At 44.3% G+C, this 20,963-nt stretch overlaps 1 protein-coding gene across 11 annotated transcripts in view; it reads right to left on the reverse strand.

Annotated features, from left to right (window-relative positions):
• The window catches only part of LRRFIP1 (LRR binding FLII interacting protein 1), a 100,922-nt gene extending 81,219 nt beyond the window's left edge, over nt 1-19,703 (reverse strand). For 2 of the 11 annotated variants that reach the window (XM_066322464.1, XM_066322463.1), the window contains exon 1: nt 19,518-19,703. In XM_066322464.1, the coding sequence (XP_066178561.1) occupies nt 19,518-19,607 (90 nt within the window). In that variant the 5' untranslated portion in view covers nt 19,608-19,703. The remainder of the gene's footprint in view (nt 1-19,517) is intronic. The other 9 variants (XM_066322456.1, XM_066322457.1, XM_066322460.1 and 6 more) reach the window with 7 other exon arrangements.
• Between the last annotated feature and the right edge of the window lie 1,260 nt (nt 19,704-20,963).

The following is a 20,963-nucleotide window of genomic DNA, read 5'->3' on the forward strand; positions in this document are numbered from 1 at the left end:
TTTATTACAAACAGAAAAAGGACAAGTTCATGAAAACAACCAACTAAAGTCACCCCCACTGTCTACGCATCCACAACCCTGGGAGGAGCAATGGAAGTTCAGTCCTATAGAGCAGAATCTATACAGGCTAAATTCTTCATGAACACTTGATTTCACCTGAAAGAATGTTTTTATTCCCAACTTCAGGGCTGGAAGCGATGAAAGCCACACATGCTGTAAAAAGCTGCCCGGAGACACAGCAATGAATTCTTGCTTCCACCAGAAGAACAAGAGCATCCATCTAAACTTTACTTCCTTTGAACAGAAATGAGACTCAGCCACACCAGACACCAAACAGCTCAGCGGAACACAAGGGGTTTGTGGCTAAAGTCAAGGAATGAACATCCTGCATTCTGATGATTAAGATATTAAAGTCACGTTTAACCTTTAACTGAAGAAATGCCTCAGGAACAGGACCAAGAAGCTACAATATCCTGAATTTTAGCACCTTCTTAGCTATGCCAATCAGAGGAAGTCGTAAAATACTCTCCCTTTCTTGCTTCCACAGGATTTGTGGGGACTAGGTGGAATTAACTTTTCATTCACAGGAAAAGCACTGAGAGTGCTCCCAAATCTGCCTGAGAGACTGAGATTACTGAGTGCAGAGATTACTGTTTGCAGTTTTGGGCACCACAATATGAGGAGGATAGAAAGTTATTAGAAAGTGTCCAAAAGGAGGCACCAAGAAGTCTCCACCAGCAAACCCATCCCCAGATTTAACAGCTGAGTTTCTTTTCTGCATCTCTTCCATCCTAATTGTTATCACAGGCATCCAACTGCAATGGCAATTCCTTATCAATACAGACCTGACAGCTGCAGGTGAGAATTCACAGATCCCACCAGCGACAGCCTAAGGCACTAACTCCCTTCCACAGTGTCATTTTAAGATTATTACAAGTGCTCAGGTGACTAATTCATGCTTTCAGGAAGACACAGATTAAGTCAGGAATTCTCCGTGTCAATGCTGCGATCTAAGGAGAAGCAAGTGGAGCACAAAGAGTGAAAATGCAACGTAAATTACCTAATTTGGCACACTTTTGGTTGCAAAATGTCAGCCGCTGGAAATTGTTCAAGCTCTCAGACAAACACTTCCTCTGAAATACTACTTAGGAACTGTCATCCCAGTGCCAGCACTGCCTTGCTCATTTCCAGCAATCTGCCTAAAACCTGGATGTTTGTGTTCAGAGAATTGTTACTAATTTAAGAGGTCCCCGCCTAGTGCCTCAAACGGTCCAATTCTTTTAATTTCTAATGTGCTAGCAACAGGAGAGGTATTTTTCCATGTGCTCAGATATTTATACAGCCTTATTTTTGGTGTGGTGAGCTGTTTGAGGATTTATGTGCAACCTGTGGCAGAAGAAAAGGAAAACATGCTGCACCATATATTCCCAGTAAGCTTTGGATGCCATCCCTCATATATTTCGATTCAGACAGAAGCAACTTCACCTGAGTAAGCCGAGGCTAAAAATTAGTTTTCATTAACAAACCTAAGTTATTTTTCTTATTTCTGTTTTGATTCTGCTGCCTTGTTTCTGTTTTAAAAGAAGTTCTTTGATTTCAGACGGAATTTGCCTTAAAATAATCCCATTCTGTACTTCTTTTGTCATATTTGTCTTGGCAAGAGGTTGAAGGAGAGGACGTCGAGAGTAAAACCAGAGATTCCAGAAAGAAAATTTCCACAGCAGGAAAATCCCAAATGGTAAGCCACTATCATCATGACTTTTGGAGGGGAGGAAAAATAAGAAAAAATTAAAACCAAATGACAACAACCCCCCAGAGAGTTAACTACAAAATAAATTGCACAGATTATGAGCTCGTTTTCATATCCAGCTTTCATGTGCAACCTGATAGACTGGACAACTCATGGCATCCATAGTGCATCCACAGGGATCACGAGCTGCTCTCTGTGATGGACTGAGCTCTGTGCAGATGGAGTTCATTAAAATAAGCACTGTGACAAAAAGGAAACCATTCACACGAGAGCACAGGGCTGCAGCTGTCGACCAACTCCAAATAACTCTCATAACTCCCTCGTGTAACACAGCCCTTCCTTATTTGTGCCTCCCTGCCTGGGAATGACTCTGGGGAAGGGTCTCTCGCTCTCCCCATCCAGTGGGAAAAAAGCTAAGGGGAGGAGATCAGGTTCAAGCTGAACTTACCTCATAAAACTTCAAAAATCCAAGCAGACACTGGCGATATTAGTGTTGACCACTCGTAAATTATCCAATATAATTATTAATTTTGATGCACAAGGTGTTTAAACAATACTGTCTCCTCAAATTAGAAGTATCAAGGAAATCCTTGCCAGACAGATGCCACTTTCTCTGTGAGGTCTTGTTTGTAAATCACAGCTCTGCTAGGGCCTATTAGTCCTCACCAACACAGACACTTAATCTTTATTTCCCTAACATATAATTTCCCTTAATTATATTTGGAGAATATTTATGAGGTTATTAAAGTTAATTGTAAGACTCAGAGAGGTCTTTAGCTATAATTACCAGTACAAATCAAAGCTCTGAGTAATTTTTGAGGAGATTTTTTTGTGGGGGGGTTTGGTTTTTTGGGTTTTTTTCATAAGAATCCATTTGATCATCTGTCATCCTGAACTGCTCAGAACTGCTTCACTCAGTACAATGAGCAGCTGAAACTGGTAAACACGAATATCTCTGTGGACAAGCTTTAGCATCCAACTATGAGTCTGCAACAGCCCTTTCAAAATTCACTTGGAGATACGAAATGGGCTTTTGAGGAAGTGCTGGAAAGAACTGATGCTCTTCTCTCAAGCTTTTATAGAAATCTTTACTTCCATACCTGTTTGGAATGCCGTGCTTCATAAATTTAAAATCAGGGATATATTTAGGCTCAGACCTCGACTGGTGCTTTGCAGCAATTAGAAAATCTAGTTTTTAGGTAAGGAGTGACACCTGAATGACTGCAAGCATCAGGGGGAAGTGTCACAATGGGAAAAGCAGACACAGCCGCCTTTGAGGAGGAGAAATGGGGGGAACTTGGGGCTGCCAAGTTGGGGCACCACAGGGAGGTCTCCAACAGAGGCTGGTTCAATTGTAGTTGTCAGGCACAGATTTCCTGCCCCTCAGACTCCACTCTCACAGCCCATATGGGAACGTTAATATTGCATCTGCAGTGTCTTCAGAGAATCTGAACAGCAACAAGTGTGACAAGTCCCCCTCCCCTTTTAGGTGTGCCAGTGCTTCATCTCTCAGCTGTCATCTTCAATGTCTTCTTTGACAAAGCTCTGGCTTCAGATGGCAAGTGATTGCAACATAATCTTGTAAAAGAAATGAGCTAAGCTTTTCCTGTATGGGAGAAAACCTCAGCTACAGCCAGAATGCAAAGCTCTCTGTATGAGGTTTTTTTTTCACTGTTTCACCACAATTTTTTTACCTGAAGTAAGTGAACATGAGCATTCCCAGCCCATTCGGAGCTGTCATGTGTTGCCCCCTTTTGCTTTGCACACAGTTCACATGTCCAGCTTGGTGGCTCTGAGGGTGGGAGGAACAGATGAAGGGATATAGCTCTACTCCTGAATTTCACCAGGATACTTTTCCAGCTCTTCTTCTCAAAAAGTTCTTTGAGGTTATTGCTAAGCAATCATGGTTTAACGCTTCTGCAGCTAGATTAAAGGGAAGAGCCAGAATGCCAAAAATCTTGGATGTGAAGAAGTGCCTTCAGTCCAAACACAGTGATGAAAGGTGTACTACGTACAAAAGCAGCCAGAACTATTAAGAATCTCTTGGCTTGTCCTGTCTATGCTTTCACCTCATTCATAAGTCCTACTGATTCTCTTCTCCATAATTAAATATTTAAAGTTACATAGTTTGAACTTGCCAAACTTTGGGGCAGGGGGACACACAAAATCTCGATTTTGCACTGGAAAAAAGATGTATTAGAGGAGGAAAAGAACTGCCAAGCACAAAAGCTCATTTTCTCTAGATTTTACTAATAAATCAGTACTGCTTTTGAATACATCCTTGTCTTCTAGAAGTATCCTAAGACAACATCCATTGCCCCAGGGAGATTATACTCACAGAAAGAAGGTCCAGTGCAATTTCTGCTAAACTCAGGCTGTGGTTTCTGAAGTGCAATTCCACCCAGTGTAATCACTTCATAATAGATTTCAGATGCTAGAGACCAACACTAGATTAAAACCATCCGGACACGGAGATAGTGAAGGACTATCAACAGCAAGGTTACCCTTCCAGTCAATCCATCTCAATAATCCTTCAATTCTGGCTTCCTTTCTTGCCAAATCCAGGCAGGAAAAGATAAGGTCTTCCTCAAAAAACAAACAACAAAAAAAGGCATTTCCTCCAATGGTTTCACTAATACCCAAGATGCTGAATCCAAAAAAAGCTGCCAACAACCTCTAATCTCTTTCAGAATGGAATTGAAAGTTAGCCAGCAAGCAGAAAAGCTCTGTGACACCTGAACCAGAGAGACTGAGACAGTTCACACTCTGACCTACTTCAGCCTGGATAACTGCTCAGTACATTTCCACTGCTGAGGCAAAATCCAAACTCCAAAGGAAAAAAGAAAAGGGAAGGAGAGCAGTTTTCCTGCACTGTGCATTCCCACAAGAGTTATTCTTTTTCCTCTTCTAAGGGGTTAACTTTGCCATTTGTGTGCAAATGTGAGTCAGGAGCTGGAAGGAGAAGAAGATGGAACCTTAGGAGGACACCATTCCAGAGCCAGCATTGCTTCACCTCTCCAACAACAGGAAAAGTGAGGGGAGCAACTGCTTGGGAATTAAGAAAGGGGGATAAAGATGCACCATAACTGTGTTCTGCTCTCCTTCTTTACTGGTTTACAGGATCATGTCCTCTCCCTCAATTATGACGTAACTTCCAAGCAGCTGGTAAAATCAACATTAATACTCGCTTTCAAAAGTATTTTAAGGTATAAGAACACCTCTCTCCTTTTTCTCCTCCCCTTTATGCCCCCACAATCAATTAATTTTCCCTTTTTTTCCTCTTTTGAATAAGTGTTTCAGTTGCACAACACAGCATTTGACAGATTTTCCCAGAGTTCTCTGCCAAGCTCACTCTGCTCTGGGTTTGAATCCATGTCCAAGTGAGGGAAGTTCATTCTCCATTTCCATTCTAGCCATAACCCTTTCCCCTGGAATTTCCAGCTATGGTAGAAAAAGCCACCAGACAACAAGACAAACCAGGCTCTTGTTTTCTGCACTTCACTTAAGAGTAACCAAAAAGTAGACTGAAACTTCTGGATTTGATGAGCTTGGAACATTCCATAACGGAGACTGCTGATGCCAGCATGGGACGTATGAAAGTGAGAAAGCAGAACATTATCTTCTAAAAGCAACAGCAATTAAATGGCATTCAAGCAAAACAAATGCAGAGTGCCTTGACATCTGACTACTGAAGCATTCAGTGGCATTACCATAATTTTCTCTCATGCCCCTGAACTAGTCCATTTCTAAAATAAGCACTGACTGACAAACTTCTAAGAAGCTGTAAGTGTGGGGATATTTTTTTGGTTGGCTTAATTTTTTGTTGGTTTTTTTTTTTTGTCTTGGGATTTCATTTTTATGCAGCATAAACAGCATAAGCAACCAAGCAGGATGAGGAGATAAACCAACACAGTGAAAATTCCTTTCTGTGTTCAGATCCAGCCCCCACTTCGGGTATCTTTTATTTAAGAGAGACCTTTACGCTGTAAGTTTGATTTAATTTATTTTTTATGGGGAAAAAAATGTATCGTACCGAGCGCTGTCAGCCATATAATCTTCCAAGGGACTCCATCTTCAATAAAACTCAAGAAAAAACAAGGACACTTTGAAGCCAACATCTCTATTGATTGAGTTGCACGGTGTCACACAGGGCAGTGGCACAGCCAGGCCCCTGAACAAACTCCTTTCAAGAACCACGGAATAGCAGCATCTCATTAATGAAACAACACTCAGGAGCAAGAATCATGCATAAATAATTACTCCTGCTTCTCAGAGATTAAAATTAAGGAAAAAAAAAAAGTTTGAGTTCAGCAGAATTAAGACCAGCAGTTGATCAGTAAGAGCACAAGAAGTTGGCCAAGAGCCACCACTTTAGGGAACAAAAATATTTAATTGCTGACTCCCACTCTGCCTAAGTATTTTCATGTACTATAAAAATAGGACTGGTCTTAAAACTATCGTGCAAGAAAAGCTGTCTCAAATAAATAACTAAGCACAGAAGACTGTCAACTAGGGCCATTATGTTAGATTAAAAAAACCTTATTTCTGAACTTTCCAAGGTGTTCCCTCCACAATCAGGTCACACTTCACAGAAAACTCCTGAAACACTACAGAATTGGAAATTAAATCGATTTATACACTTGCCCTGGTCTGGCAGCACTGGGATGAATATTTCATCTCACTGCATCCCATGCCTGCTTTCCTGTTGTACAACTGAGGCAAAAGCAAAGTGAAGAGCATGACAATAAATAAATCAATCAATAAATCACATAACTACTTTTGAAGGCATGTATAATATTTCGAAGGAAACAATTCAGTGTATGATGTGAATTACCTACATTTCCCTTATTTGCCAGGGTACACTTTCCCTCTTTTCCCCAGTCTTCATTAGCTAGCAAATCCAGCCAGAGCAACCACTTACTGCATCTCAGATGGAATTCTGTCAAGCTTAGCACATTAAAGAGAGTACTAGAAGTGTGTTGCTTCTATATATAAACTGCCTGTCTGGTGCACAGTATGTCTGAATTGTACAGTCCGCCTGACGCCAAATCCAAGTTCTCCTGGATGAGGAGGGGGGGAAAAAAAGTCCCCCTTTGGAGTTATTTTCAAAGCACCCCATAATATTCTCAAGGAGCAGAAGTGCACAGAGTCTTTGAAAGAAAGCCATCACACCTACCATCTACACTTCATTACTGAGTTTAAGTTAGCAAAGCCTTTCCTTGAAACAAGACTGGAGCCCAGGAGTAGACAAAATCCTACCGGGCTGACAAAGCTGTACCACTGCTACCATCAGACCTTATATCAGCTGCTCCTTTGCTCCCTACCACATCACACCTTTCCCCCCCTCTGTTTTCTCCCCCTCTGCCTCCCCATCCTTTCTTTTTTAAATACTGAAAATGCATCCAAGAAACCATCGTGCATTTACTTGTGGAAGAGTGCGTGTTTTATCCCACACAGAAATAAAAACACCTGAGGTTTTCAGCAGGAACGTAACACAGGTATAACACACAGGCATAACAGTTACCCTTGATCAAATTTATAAAACTCTGAAGGCCTTCCCAAGGTGACACTCAGATTTTTGGCTGCTAGGCAGGATTTCCTGATATGGTGTCAGCTCTTGGAACTTCCTGAAGTCTAATCCTCAATTTTGATCCCAAATCCCACAGCTCATTGACAGCAGGAGAAAAATCAGCGTGTCTTGGAACACTCTCATGGTAAGGCAGATGTCCAGAGCCTACTTCCAAAATTTAATATAAAAATGTCCAAACAAGGGATAATGCTGTAGAAGCCACTCAGAAATGTGGACACTCAATACTGTTTGAGCACCCTTTAAAAAAAATAAGTCCAAGACAACTTCTAAGGAGTGAAACATGTTTCATTTGCACTCAGTGACATATTCCTTTCCTAGCCATGTATCTGAAAATATTCTCCTTTTTCCTCATGCCCTGGAAAGGATTGAATTCAAATTAAAATTCAAGATATTTAAAAAACAAATTACTATTTACAGTTAAGTACTTTAACCAGTGGCAGTTCAAACCAGAAACACTGAAGTATCAGAGCAAAGGGTTCCATCCCCTTCACACAGCGCTTTCATTCCAAAAAGTGTTAAATACCTGCAACTACCTATATCTAATAGACAAAGCTTTTCCTCATGCCTTATAGGTATATTTCTGATTTCTCTCACAAAAAGGCAGGGAGACAAAACCTCTTCAAATAATTAATAATAAAACCTCTTTAAAGCCACATTCCTACCTGACCTCAAGCAAATGAAAGACAAAACAAACTTTTACATGCAAACATTAAGATTCAAAACAGGGGATGACCTTTAGTGCACCCTTCCAGGAGTGGAATGTTCTCATCCACAAGCAGATTTAATTAAATTTAGCTCTTTAGACTGATTAGAGTTAATAAAGCAATTCATTAATAGACCATTTTATTATGTTTACAATGCGCTGTTTTGTTGGATATTGTGCAATGGTTACAAGCTGCAAAGTACTGGTTTTTCACCCTCTCCAACTGCACTGATTTTATATGAAATCTAAAAGAAGGGCCCAGAGTCATAATAAGCAGTGGAGAAGATCAGAAATGCAGTATATAAAATATATTGCACAAGGGATCCTTCAAGAGATGTCACCAGGAGCAACTGTTTTCATTTTATATATAAAACAATCCATGTTTCAAACTCACCATATGAGAGAAACTCCTATTAAAAAAATAATCACAATTCCCAAGGGAATTATTGTAAAAATAGTGGTTTTTCGTGCCCCCTCACTGCCATACATTTGTGTTAAGCTCTGGACCACTTCTTTGTGTAACAAGTGTTTGGAGAGATCCAGGTGGGAAAGAGTTGCACAGCATTCTTCAAACTGTACCACCTTACTGCAGAGGGACTGTGCATCTGGTTAATTGAGATTTTCTGCTACAGGAAATAGCCCATGGCTCTCCCTCAGGCTACTATATCCTCAAGGGAAAGCCAGAACATTTCAACTACAGGCTGAAATTCTCCATTTGTAACATCCACCAAGGGAATGCCACAACCTGCTTGGGCAAATCCGATATAAGGGAAAGTGGCGAAACCCAGAGAAACCACCTTAAAAAAGCCAGATTTTTCCTGTTAGTACAGCTGGATGCTGCAGAGGATGGATAACAGCTTCCACTACACCATGCTGTACTGGATTTTCTGTCCTTCAAGCACAAATGTCAAACTTCAAACATTTAGCAACGGTGCTGAAACCACGGCTCTCCAGGAGAGGAGCCAAGTCCTACGCTCGGTTTGCAGAAAAAGCACAGAGAGGATATTTCACAGGGAACAAGGTTTTTTTCAAAAAATCACACTTTTCCAGCAATTTTAAGAGACCTGTTAAAAATAAATTTACAAAAAAAAAAATTTAAAACTGCAGTGTCCTCCATATCTCACCGCTATAACCAGTTGAAAAATTTTTGAGATGGTCTTACCTGGCCGGCGGACAGGAGTTACCCTCTCATGCTGCTATCATTCCACAACCCTCTCCCTCCTGGGAAGAGGAATTCCCCGAGAGAGAGCCAGGACATGTCAAGAGAACTTGCCCAGAGTTCAGCGATGGCGCTGAACCACCTTTCAACTGGGATTAGGGCTAAAAAAGCAGCATTGTTTGAGAAACGATTGGACAGCTTTTGTGTGGGGGTGGGACGGGATTACTGCCTCCAAACTGGGTCTGAGCAGTAATGGATTACCTGGAGAATCTGTGTCCTAACCCTCACTAACAAATTAATTCAGTTTGAAATGTGCTACTGGGCTACACACACCTTTGTTAGAGGTACAGCAGGAGTGACCTGCACAGCTATTTCAGTGGAATTCTGGAAATCACAGAATCCCACTTGCAATGCGCCAACAGCACAAGGCAGCTCGCCCTTGGGCACCTCCTTCCTTTGCCCGCTCCATTTTTTCCTAACAGCTCTTACCACCCAGCAGATACAATTATAAATTGTATCTTCAGTCACACAACCTATTTAACACTCAAATTGTGTCGACCTGTAAGTTTAAAGTCAGGAGTAGCTGTGTTTGAAAAATGGCAAAGTGACAACAAGTGGTGAGAGAACAGGATAGGCCAGCAGCAAAAGCTTAGCCCTTGGAGAATCACATCCTATTAGGGAAAATTACAATGAAACCCCAATTCCCTCAAGGGAATTTTCTACCAGTTCCTGAGGCGCAGCAAGGAATCTTAGAAAGGTTTATTCCTAAGGGGTTTATACCTGATTGCTGTAAATCACTGAGCATCCAAGACTTTTTTGGGTGCACTGTAATGATTTTATAGTGGGAAGACTGGAAGAGGAGCCTTGTGCAGCCAGCAGCACAGATAGCGCACCCCAGAGAAGCATCTCTAGATAATTCAGATCTCTAAAAAGCTTGTTTCTGTTTTAACAGGTTCAATCTCCCCTAAAAAAACCCCACTGGTCTTTATGTTCTAATGCTAAAATTGTAGATTGGTTGGAAAGTTCTGGGTTACCTCTTGACTGAAAATTATTGCAGAGTTTGACAGGATGTGCTTACTCCACCAGTGATACAAAAGCATTTCACCAGCACATACAGAGAACCTTTCTTCACTTGCTCCAGCTCACCAAATAATGACTTTTTTTTCCCCCAGGGTAATTAAAGAAGAATGCACAAATATTCCTAAAAACACTGTGTAACCCTCTATAAATAACACAGTGACATCCTCTACATATACCAAGATTATCTCTTGTATCCACACTATCTCCCAGAGCCCCTGGATTCCTCCACAGTTCATGTAAAGGTTAGGTCACATCACTGTTCCAACACACTCATTTCACATCAGGGCAGATTTCAATTTCATATGGAAGAGACAATGGAGCAGCCTGACCTTTGGGTATCACAAAACATGTCCCAAAAGCCCACTTTCATTTTCAACAGATGTTGCTTCAACATATTTGTCAGTGTAAATCCTCTTAGAGTCCAGCAGCACATGCAGCAAAGGAAGCAAACCAAGACCAACACACATATTTTTCATATGGGAGAATGGACATTTTAAGGAAAACAGCTTATGGGAAATGCACAGTTGCACAGCAAAGAAAAAGGGGTTGTAGACCATCAAAAAATTTACTTGTTTCCTGAGAACACATAAAGTTGTATCTACTATTTTCCTGGCAAGTCTGTTGAAAGAACTTCAAGTTTGCAATCAGAGAGAAATAAAATGCAAATACAGATTAAAAAAAAAAAAAAAAAAAAAAAAAAAAAAAAAAAAAAAAAAGCCATAGGCTGTTTCCTCTGATTGTAGTCAGCAGCAGAAGCAGACACAATTTCAAGAGTTTGTGTGAAGACTGCAGCACTTTGGCACTGATAAAAAAAGACATATCTCAACTATCGGACCCTGAAGGAACGTGTGTTTTAAAAGGGAAAAAATGTGAAGCTACAAGAGTCCGATAGGAGACCAGAGCCCAGGGGTTTTTCTGCATGTGAAGCAGACCAAGAGCCTTTCCTTGCTCTCCTGTCATGCCAGCATGTTAGCTGATAAATGCTCCATAATTAGAAGACCCAAGTGGGGATGCCTGAAATCCATCTGACCTGAGGGAATGAGTTTCAAAACCTGACCCAGCTTTTAGCGTGCCAGATCCTCCTGTATTCCATTTCTGCCTACTGGAAAGGGCTGGCAAAGGCAGACACAAGAGACACACTCAACTAAACATGGTATTCACTGGGATTAGAGAAAGGTTATTTTGGGACGTAGGAAGTACTCAAAAGAGGAGGGCAAAGGGGAAAAAAAGTAATATTAAATTTAAATCAGATGCTGGCAAAGGGAAAGGTCACAAGATACGCACAAGCAGAAACCAGGAGGGAAGAAATATTACTGCTTTACATTCCCTGTCTGAGCAGAGCATCTGTTGGACTGGGGGAATGGTTTGCAAGGAATCACCAGTGGGACAGAGGCATCTCCACTTCACTGCAGGCAATATTAACACACAAGTCACTGCCCAAACAGCAACACCAGCAAACACACAAATAAACTCCTTTTGTGGAACTCTCTTCCAGTAAACTCGGCCGGTCTGGAGAGATAAATCAATCTGACACTGATTACATCCAAAAACTGCAAGTAATGACATCATGGTAGGAAAAGCCCAGCTCTGAGAGATCTATTTTTGGGGAAGCCATTTGGAGATAGCATTTTGCGATTTCTTGGACAGAAGGTTTGGATACAAATTGAATATTCCAGTCTCGTTCACAAAAACCTTCCAACAGCTATAAGGAAAGGAAACTGCAGCCCTGAGACCCAGCTACAGTCTTCGCATTTCTTCACCTGCCAAAGATAACAAGCACTAATTATCATACCTAATTAGCAGGTGTTAAAAATAGGAACATGGCTACGGTGGTGCACCTGGCAATTATGGTTTACCAAAGCCTCCGATTTCTTGTACAGCAGCACATAACACAAAAATAAAATCTAAATATTGTCTCCAGGAGGGCAGAAGCTTGGGAAGCATTGGAGAAGAAGGCACACAGTGTTTTTGCAAGCCTAATATGAGGATTAAGCTGTATGACAGAAGAAACTCTGCTCTTGTAGAGAAAAGCAGCGTGCAGGAAGGAGGAAAGAGGTGATAAACCAGCGAGGAGTAGAAGCAATAAGAAGTGAAGAGGCTTCCTCATTCCACACCACATCTGAGACAGGAACACCGCTCGGATTTGGCACTTCCAGACCACTTTCCTTGTCTCCAGCTCAACTCTGAGAAGCTGCAGGAGTGTTTAGGTGGATAAACCCACAGCCCATGCCAAGCTGGCTCACAGGCACACAGAAGGGCAAAGCAGATGCCACTGAGCAAATCCATCTCTCCTCTGATCACACCCAGGCTATTTCCTACTGAAAGCGCACCTCAAAGCAATCAACTTCCCAGTTCTAGGTCAGACATTTTTAATGAGCAATTAGCTCAGACAGTCATTTTTCTTGGCAACGAGCAGGATCTTAAGTCCTTAAACTAACAAATGTTATTCCAATGTATTTAGTGAAACTTTCAAGTCAGAACTAGTCACTTGAAGTCTCAGCTCAGAGCTGTGCCCTTTATTATTCAAGTCTATCCAAACCCCAAAACATCCAACCTTTCCCAACCCAGAAACGGATAGTTCTGTTAAAACTTGCACAATTTTATGTCTGAGATTAAAACCAACATCTTTTCAAACGACTGAAAGACAAACATCTCTCCTTTCAGAACTCCACACCCTGAAGTAGCACACAGTGTATCAGAACTTCACTTGCAGGAAAACATGAAACACTGAGGGGATGGAGGAACAGAGCACAGAATTGCAGGCTGGATGCTCAAGTGCAAGTCAAATCATTTCTGAGGAGGACACAGCTTCATTTAGCCAGGGATCCACCCATTTCTGCCTAGTTTTTTGGTTTAGGCACACATCCACATCCCAAAACAAGCAACGCTCAGTTTTGGAAACGGCATTAGTCAGAGTTTGTTTGCATCTTTTCCCCTCTCAACGCCCAAAATTCTCAGCTGGTTAGGCCAAAACAGTGCTCCTAGCCCTGCTCCTTGGGAAATGCTTCCCAAGCCTTGCCCTTCACACCTCATGCCACTTAGCTAAGTTTGTTTAAAGGCAGAATGAGAAACCATCCAAATATTCATCAGAAATGCCTTTGGTGCTGAGGTCCAGGTGAGTACACTTGTCAAACTCTCCCAATGGGCAGAGTTCTGGCACATTCCAGCCAACATCAAAGTGGTACTTCTGTGTTTTCCCAGACTTTTGTACCCTCTCTGCAGACCCTCAACACCGTGAGCTCAACAGCTAAATTTTCTACAGCCAAGCCTTTGAGAGCTGCCTGACATTTCTTGTAACCTACTACTTCCACACCAAGCCTGTCCATAAGGATGTTTTTGAAATACATATTTTGCCTGATGTAATGTTCTCGTTTCACTGCACACACCAGTTTATTTTCTCAGCATTAGGCAGGAAAAGTTCTTCAGTCTATCTCTTGTTCCGTAACTAAAATAAGGTGAAGGAAAGGAAAGTGTCTTGGGAGTTAAAGGCTACAAATGTCTTCTGACAAGAAGCCCTTAAGCACTTTCCTCATCTTTACTGTGTGATAAAGCCAAAAAATCAGCTATTTTTCTACTGCATGCAAGGCCAGCTCTGTCACTGGTGGTCTCAGAGGTGCAAGACCCTCTGCTCCTGGTACTGAAGTGACCATGCACCTTCCTTTCCCTGGGGTTTAATACAAACCCTCAAAGCCACCTTTCTGAAGGAAAATTTGATTTACTGCAGCTCCCTTACCCCCTCCCTCCCAAACACCATTCCAATGGCCAGCTTCTCCCCAAAAAGTATTTCAGCACCAGTGAGACAACAGCTGATATTTTAGAGCTGCTATTTTAAGGATTGCCTACGAGTGCTCCAGTCCAGCTAGACACATTCACTGCTCTTGGCAACCTGCTGACTTGACAGGAGGGACAAATACCTTGCTTCACAAGCCCAAAATACTACGTGGATTATGCTCCTTGCAAGCAAAGAATGAAAAAAAAATTTAAAAAATAATCCCAGTGTTGAAAGCCTTGCAAGTACATCTGAGCTCCAACTTTATCCAGCAACAGGCCTGGAAAAACATCCTTCTAGATGAGGTAATGATTAGTGTTACATCCTGCAGCCAAGCTCAGCATCTGGGCTTACAAAGACAGAGGCTGGGCTTCCCATGCTGTTAATCCTACCAGTAGTCCCTTGCCTGACTGAAACAGGAACCACAGTTCCTAAACAGCTGCTTCCTCAGACAGCAAGAGAACAGCTGAAGGGGACTCAGGCCAGGCACGGACACACAAAAAAAGGCAACTAATTATTTCAAGTTGAGAGGCAGATTGTAAAACAGGCTCCAGTCACCCATTTAGCCAACATGAGACGGGTCTTCAGATTTTTATCTCACTCCTTTAAGCTGCTCCTTCACACATTTGCTTTGGGAGAGATGGTAAGTGATGCCAACGCCATTTGTTGGATATATGTAGGATGCAAAGCATTAGGGAGAAAGGAGCGTTTGATGAAGAACATATTTGCCACATAAAATCATCTCAAATTTGGAACAATTCCCCACGCCCTACTGGCAAGCATCGCCTACAAAGTCCTCCTTCCTTCCTATATTTAGGTCAGCCGGGCTGAGTCAAGCCCTCCTAAAGCATCCCTTGCTTTCGTAACTTTCTGTTCTAGAACAGAAAAGCCAGACATGCTTTTTTCAGCTCATTTGTTTGGATCATACATTAACACTCATAAAGGCAGAAAGTAACGCAATAAAAAAAAATAAGTCAAGTACTGGTGCTACATAAGTCAGGCTGTTTCTAAGGGCTTTTCTTGGAACATTCACCCAGCTTACAAAAGCCTTCACACATCTGCAATGCCAAATATTGCTCCAAAAAGTTCCACCCTACCCTAACGAGGCACCCAGATCTCACACATAGGGAATATATCCTAAGGGAGTATATCCTTAGGGAACACACTGCTTTAAATGCTCTGGTTTGCGTAACAGTTCAATAAAGCCTGTGTGGCTTGTGTTCCCATACACAAATAGCCACTCTGCTTGCTTTAGCTTCAATTTGTACCAAATTGTTTCCATCTCTATTTATGAAAGTCATCCAAACTGCTGTATAAAACAGAGTTTTCTCCCTCAAATTAACCCCTCAATTTAACAGATTCCACATTCAACCATCATGGCACCTCTTCACTAGTCCCTAAACTCCGATTTAGCCTGTTGAAGTTACTTAATGCCTTCTTACTGTAACCATTAAACCTGGCTGGCTGGTTTCATCTGCATTTTGAGCTTTTTCTAATTAGCAACACTTTCTGCTCCTTCATAGCAGTGTAACATCCCAATTTTTGAATCACTAAGAATACAGGTCAATGCCCAAACTGATTACTTCGGTGAAATAATCAAATGTATGGTCCATAAACGGATCACGATAGTTTTTTTAAAAGTAATAATTATGTAAGTACAAAGATGTAGGTGACAGTTCTTGAAAGAGACATAAAGTGTACGAAGAGTGAAGGCACAACCCTTGCAACATTACTTTCTTTAACAATAAAAAGAAATTACGCTGCTTGAATTACTAACTTCAAATTAATTACTACCTAAAGAGCTCTGCTCTGTAAAATGGTGGATGAAGATTTCAAGCACGGAGAGGACACACGGCAGGATCATTTTTCTGAGCAGTGTAACACACATCTGTCTGCAAAACTGCGGCAAAACAAGGTGTCAATTACTTTCCTAATACAAAAAAAAAAAAAAAAAGTTGACTGTGTCCTTTCTCATTCAAGAAAATAAAAAAAGAGTAACTAATATTATCTGCCTACAAGAGAAATATCTCATTTACACAGCTCCTTGCTGGATTTGCAAAACTCCTGCTCACCTAACAATTATTACTGCAGCTAGCGGAGTGGAAGTTAGTAAAAAAAAAAAATAATAAAAAAAAATCCCCTAGAAACAATGTCTCAAGTAATCACATCAAAGCCATCTAATCCAAGCAGGAAGGCAGCTCCTGGAAGGTTCAGCTGGGCAGCACTGTGCTTTCCTGAGCCACGCGTGCTCTGTCCGGACAGACGAGCGCGCAGCACGCGGCCGCGGCTCCCGCTGCCTCTGCTGGCACAGGCCTTGAGCAGTATCAAACTGCTCGCTTTTGCAAACACTGCTGGCATGTGCTCACCGAGGGGAAGGAAAGAGCCCAAAAGTTTCCATTGAGCTAAAGGCAGAATAACCTACTGGCGTCAAGGCGAGCCTGAAAGCGGAGAAGCCGATCATTGATCGCCGCCGCCTGCGCGCGCTGACGCCCGGGAAAAAAACAAGCTCAGCAGCACAAGGCAGGTGTGTGAACAGCAAATCCTGAGGGGCAGTCTGCAAGTCTGTCAGAAACTCAGAACACCGTGTTTCGTGTTAATTATATTTACGTATTTGCCATCCACCTAATTAGCGTGCCTGTCAAACTCCGCAGCCAGACCTGGCAGTAGAGCACTACCCTTCCCTGATGGAAGTGATCTGCACCTTCTACCTCTGCTCTCAATAGGTCTAGACAAGCTGATAAACTACTTCAGAAACTGCCCCAAACATCGAAACCACTACTGATTAATGCGACTAATACTGCTACTAAACTCCTGTGACTACAAGATAGTCACTCTCACGATTTCCTTCCTCTTGCTTAGTTACTTCCCCTCACGATCACTCTCACTGCCTTCTTCAGCACACCAGGCTCTCTCCTGGTCTGTGCAAGACACACAGCAAAACATCTCAGCTGCAAATCCAAACAAATTTTCAAATAGTCAAATGGCAGGGATTTCAGAAAGTCCTTGCAAGTCTTGCTGTCTTCTTACAGGAGCACATGGTAGAGTGAGAACGGTGGGTTTGCCAAAATACTCGGACAACCACAAAATAAAAGGCACCTCTGTGAATCAGTCTCGTTTGGATGCTCTCTTGGGCTCCCATATGGACATAGGGAAAATGAGACTCTAGGATCTGCAAATAACTTGCCAGCACCTCTGGCTTCTGGATAACAAAGGACCAAAGCAAAGGCAGGAGTGAAAATCTATGTGCAAAAGCAACATGTCTGTGTCCCGGATTTGCCTAAACACCTGTGAGGAAGGCTGGAAGAGCCAAAATATCAGTGACCCTCCCACCTTCTAAACATGGAGGCTCTCAACATCCTTGCTAAGCAGAGACAAAAGGCTTGGTTGATATATTTTAAGACTGGATCATACAGAAGGATTCATCTGGGATCCTTTGTGTGGAGAACAGGCAGTTAAACAACAAAACAATTAAAGTGCTCCAAGACAAGAGTAATGCAAATAGATAAAATAATATGGGAAAATGCTGAACCTTGAACTTGGCAGTTCACAGTTTTAGCACTCAAGGGAAAAGATAAAAGACATGCTTGTGTTGGGCTTTTTGAGCAAATGGAGTTGTCCTTTAAACAAACCCCAGGAGAAGGAAGGGAAAAAAAACCCAAACCATAAACCACCACAATATTCGAGTCCTCAAACCACTACACAACGCAAGGAAAAGCAGATCTAAGATTAAAAAAAAAAGAGAAAGCGGGAGAAAAACGTGCAACAGAAAAGAGCAGCTGGGTTCCTTGTTAGAGACTGATGTCTTCCATGATCAAATGACAGCACAGCCAGGACACAGCTATGGAATTCAAACCCTCATCCCAGAACAAATCTTAGGATATTATCATGACTTTAACAAACAGCACAGTGACTCTTACTTGCTATCTCATGTCCAGGACATGAGACATTCCTGTCCTCCTACCTCAAACTCCATCCTTAGGAACCTTTTCATTACCCTGCCACAAAAATCTGCCTTCAGAGAACACAGTGATTCACTCACACAAAACTCAGCCTATGGAATGCATTTCAAAGATGCTACAAACCACCTGAAAATGGTGCACAATGATTGGAAAGTCATTGGTGGTAATAAGGAGCACAATGTCACAGCTAACTCAACATACCAGCCAGCGCCATCAAAAATAAGCCATGCATTAGCATTCACCTGATCCTGCTGCAACTCTAAAACAGGAAAGGACACCAAGAGAGACCTAAAACTCCTCCAGAAGAGCAATTTCTCTTGTAACCCATCTTGGGGTCACAGTAACACCAGGTGGGCTGACACATGTAACCCACGCTAGGGGAAGAGGGTGGCCACCTTCAGCAGCAGCACTGGAGCAGTTTAGACACCGAATCACAGAATGGTTTGGGTTGGAAGGGACCTCAGATCAACCCCACGCCATAGGCAGGGACACCTTCCACCAGATGAAGTTCTTCAAAGCAACCTGACCTTGGACACTTCCAGAGATGGGGCAGACACAGCTTCTCTGGGCAACCTGTACCAGGGACTCTCCACTGCTCAGAGAGAGAATTTCTCCCTAATATCCCATCTAACCCTGCTCTTTTTTAGTCTGAATCCATTCCCCCTTGTCCTGTCACTACATTCTCCTGTAAATCATCCCTCTCCATTTTTCTCGTAGGCTTCCTACTGGAGAAGAGTCCCAGGGCTGCTTATCCCCCTTTCCCACACTGGAGGACTGCCACAGAAAGGATGGAGAACAGACTTTGTCAGATTTACTAAACATAAAAAACAAATTCACATTATCTTGGTTACCACTGAACCAATTTAAGCGTGCATAAGAAGAATAAGGAGGCAGGAAGCATCAGCATTCAGCTGGTTTAGAAGGTTAAAGTCACATTGAGCACAATGCAGCATCTGGTGGGCAGCAATATAAAATTCAGTTTCCAAGTTGGAGGATTCACTTGTGCCCACACCCAGCATCACCTTGCAGCATTCTGCTTTTCATTTCTCACTCCCATCCCTGGAAGTGTTCCAGCCAGCTTGGACGGGGCTTGGAGCAACCCGGTCCAGTGGAAGGTGTTTCACGGCAGGGAGCTTGGAACGAGATGATCTTTGGGATCCCTTCCAACCCAAACCACGCTGCGATTCTATGATTTATCCGTATCCATAACACACCCGAGCGGCCTATTTCCAGCGGTTAGCATCAATCCCAGCAGCAGCGGCTGGTGACGGACGTCCCCTCCGGAGGGGCTGGAGCGGGGGTGTCCGGCACCGCACGCCCTTCCCGGAGCGGTGCCCGGGGGATGGCGGCACAGGCGGGGGTGAAGGAGGCTTTCCACCTCGCCCTTGAGCCGCCGCGGTGCCGGTGGCCGGGGGCGCCTGCGCGGCGCTCGGGGGAGCCCGGGGGGAAAGGCGAGGGGAGGAGGATGGAGAAGGGAGAAGGGGGGATGCCGCCTCCCGCCGCTCACCTCGCGGGCGATCTGGTTGAGCGCATCGTCCTCCGCCGTCAGGCGCTCCCGGTTCGGCAGCCGCTTGCGCCCGGCGCCCGGCGTCCCCATGGCGGGGCGGTCCCGACCGGCCCGGCCCGGAGCGGAGCGGAGCGGAGCCGAACCCGGACCCGCTGCCCGCCGGCCCCGAGCGACCCTCCCGCTCCCTCCGCCGCCTCCGCCGGCGCGGCCGTCACCGCCCCCCGCCCCGCGCATGCGCCGCCGCCCCCCGCCCTGAGGGGACGGGCCGCCTCACACCCGCCCGAAACCGGCCTGGGGGTGCGCTGGCTGCCTTCGCGCCCGAGCCCGGGTTTGGGGCTCGCTGCCCTCACACCCAGAACCGGGCTGTGTTTGGGGCTCTCTGCCCGCTGCTCTCACACCCAGAACCGGGCTGTGTTTAGGGCTCTCTGTCTGCTGCCCTCATACCCAAAACCGGGCTGTGTTTGGGGCTCTCTGTCCGCTGTCCCTACACCCAAAACCGGGCTGTGTTTGGGGCTCTCTGTCTGCTGCCCTCATACCCAAAACCGGGCTGTGTTTGGGGCTCACTGTGCGCTGCCCTCACACCCAAAACCGGGCTGTGTTTGGGGCTCCCTGTGCGCTGTCCCTACATCCAAACCCGGGCTATGTTTGGGCTCCCTGGTCCCTGCCCTCACACCCAAACCGGGCTGTGTTTGGGGCTCCCTGCCCTCACACCCAAAACCGGGCTGTGTTTGGGGCTCTCTGCCCACTGCCTTCACACCCAAACCGGGCTGTGTTTGGGGCTCCCTGCCCTCACCGCCCGAGATCACGCTGTGTGACCCTGCTCGCTGCCAACACCACCCAAAATTGGCGGGTTTTGAGGGACCCTGCTCGGTGCCATCTCATCCGAAATCAGAGTGTGTATGGGATTTCTCCTCGCTCCCTTCACCACCCAAAATCGGGGTGTGTCGGGGGTCTCTGCTCACTGCTCTCACCGTCTGAAATGTGGACGAAGGGGGTGTTTGAGGGACCCTCCTCGCTGTCCTCGCCATCCGAAACTGATGTGTGTGTGTGGGATGGTCCCTGCTGACTCTCCTCACCACCCAAAACTGGGGTGTGCGGGGTCCCTGATGCTCCCCTCATGCCCCTTCCTGCTCCCTCAGCCTCACTGTGGACCAACCCCCTTCCCGCTGGGGTGCCTGGGCTCCCTGTCAAGCCGTAGGAAATTGTAGAGTCACAGAATGGGTCAAGTTGGACGGGACCACAAAGGATCATCTGGTCCAACCTCCCTGCTCCAGCAGGGTCATCCTAGAGCACAGGGCACAGAACTGTGTCCTGATGGCTCTGGAATATCCCCAGTGAGGGAGACTCCACACGCTCTCTGGACACGGTTCACTGCTTGGTCACTGCACAGGACAGAATTTCTGCCTCCTGTTCAGGTGGAACTCCTGGGCATCAGCATCTGCCTGT

This window comes from Sylvia atricapilla, chromosome 7 (genome assembly GCF_009819655.1).
Source record: "Sylvia atricapilla isolate bSylAtr1 chromosome 7, bSylAtr1.pri, whole genome shotgun sequence".
Classification (NCBI taxonomy): Eukaryota; Metazoa; Chordata; class Aves; order Passeriformes; family Sylviidae; genus Sylvia; species Sylvia atricapilla.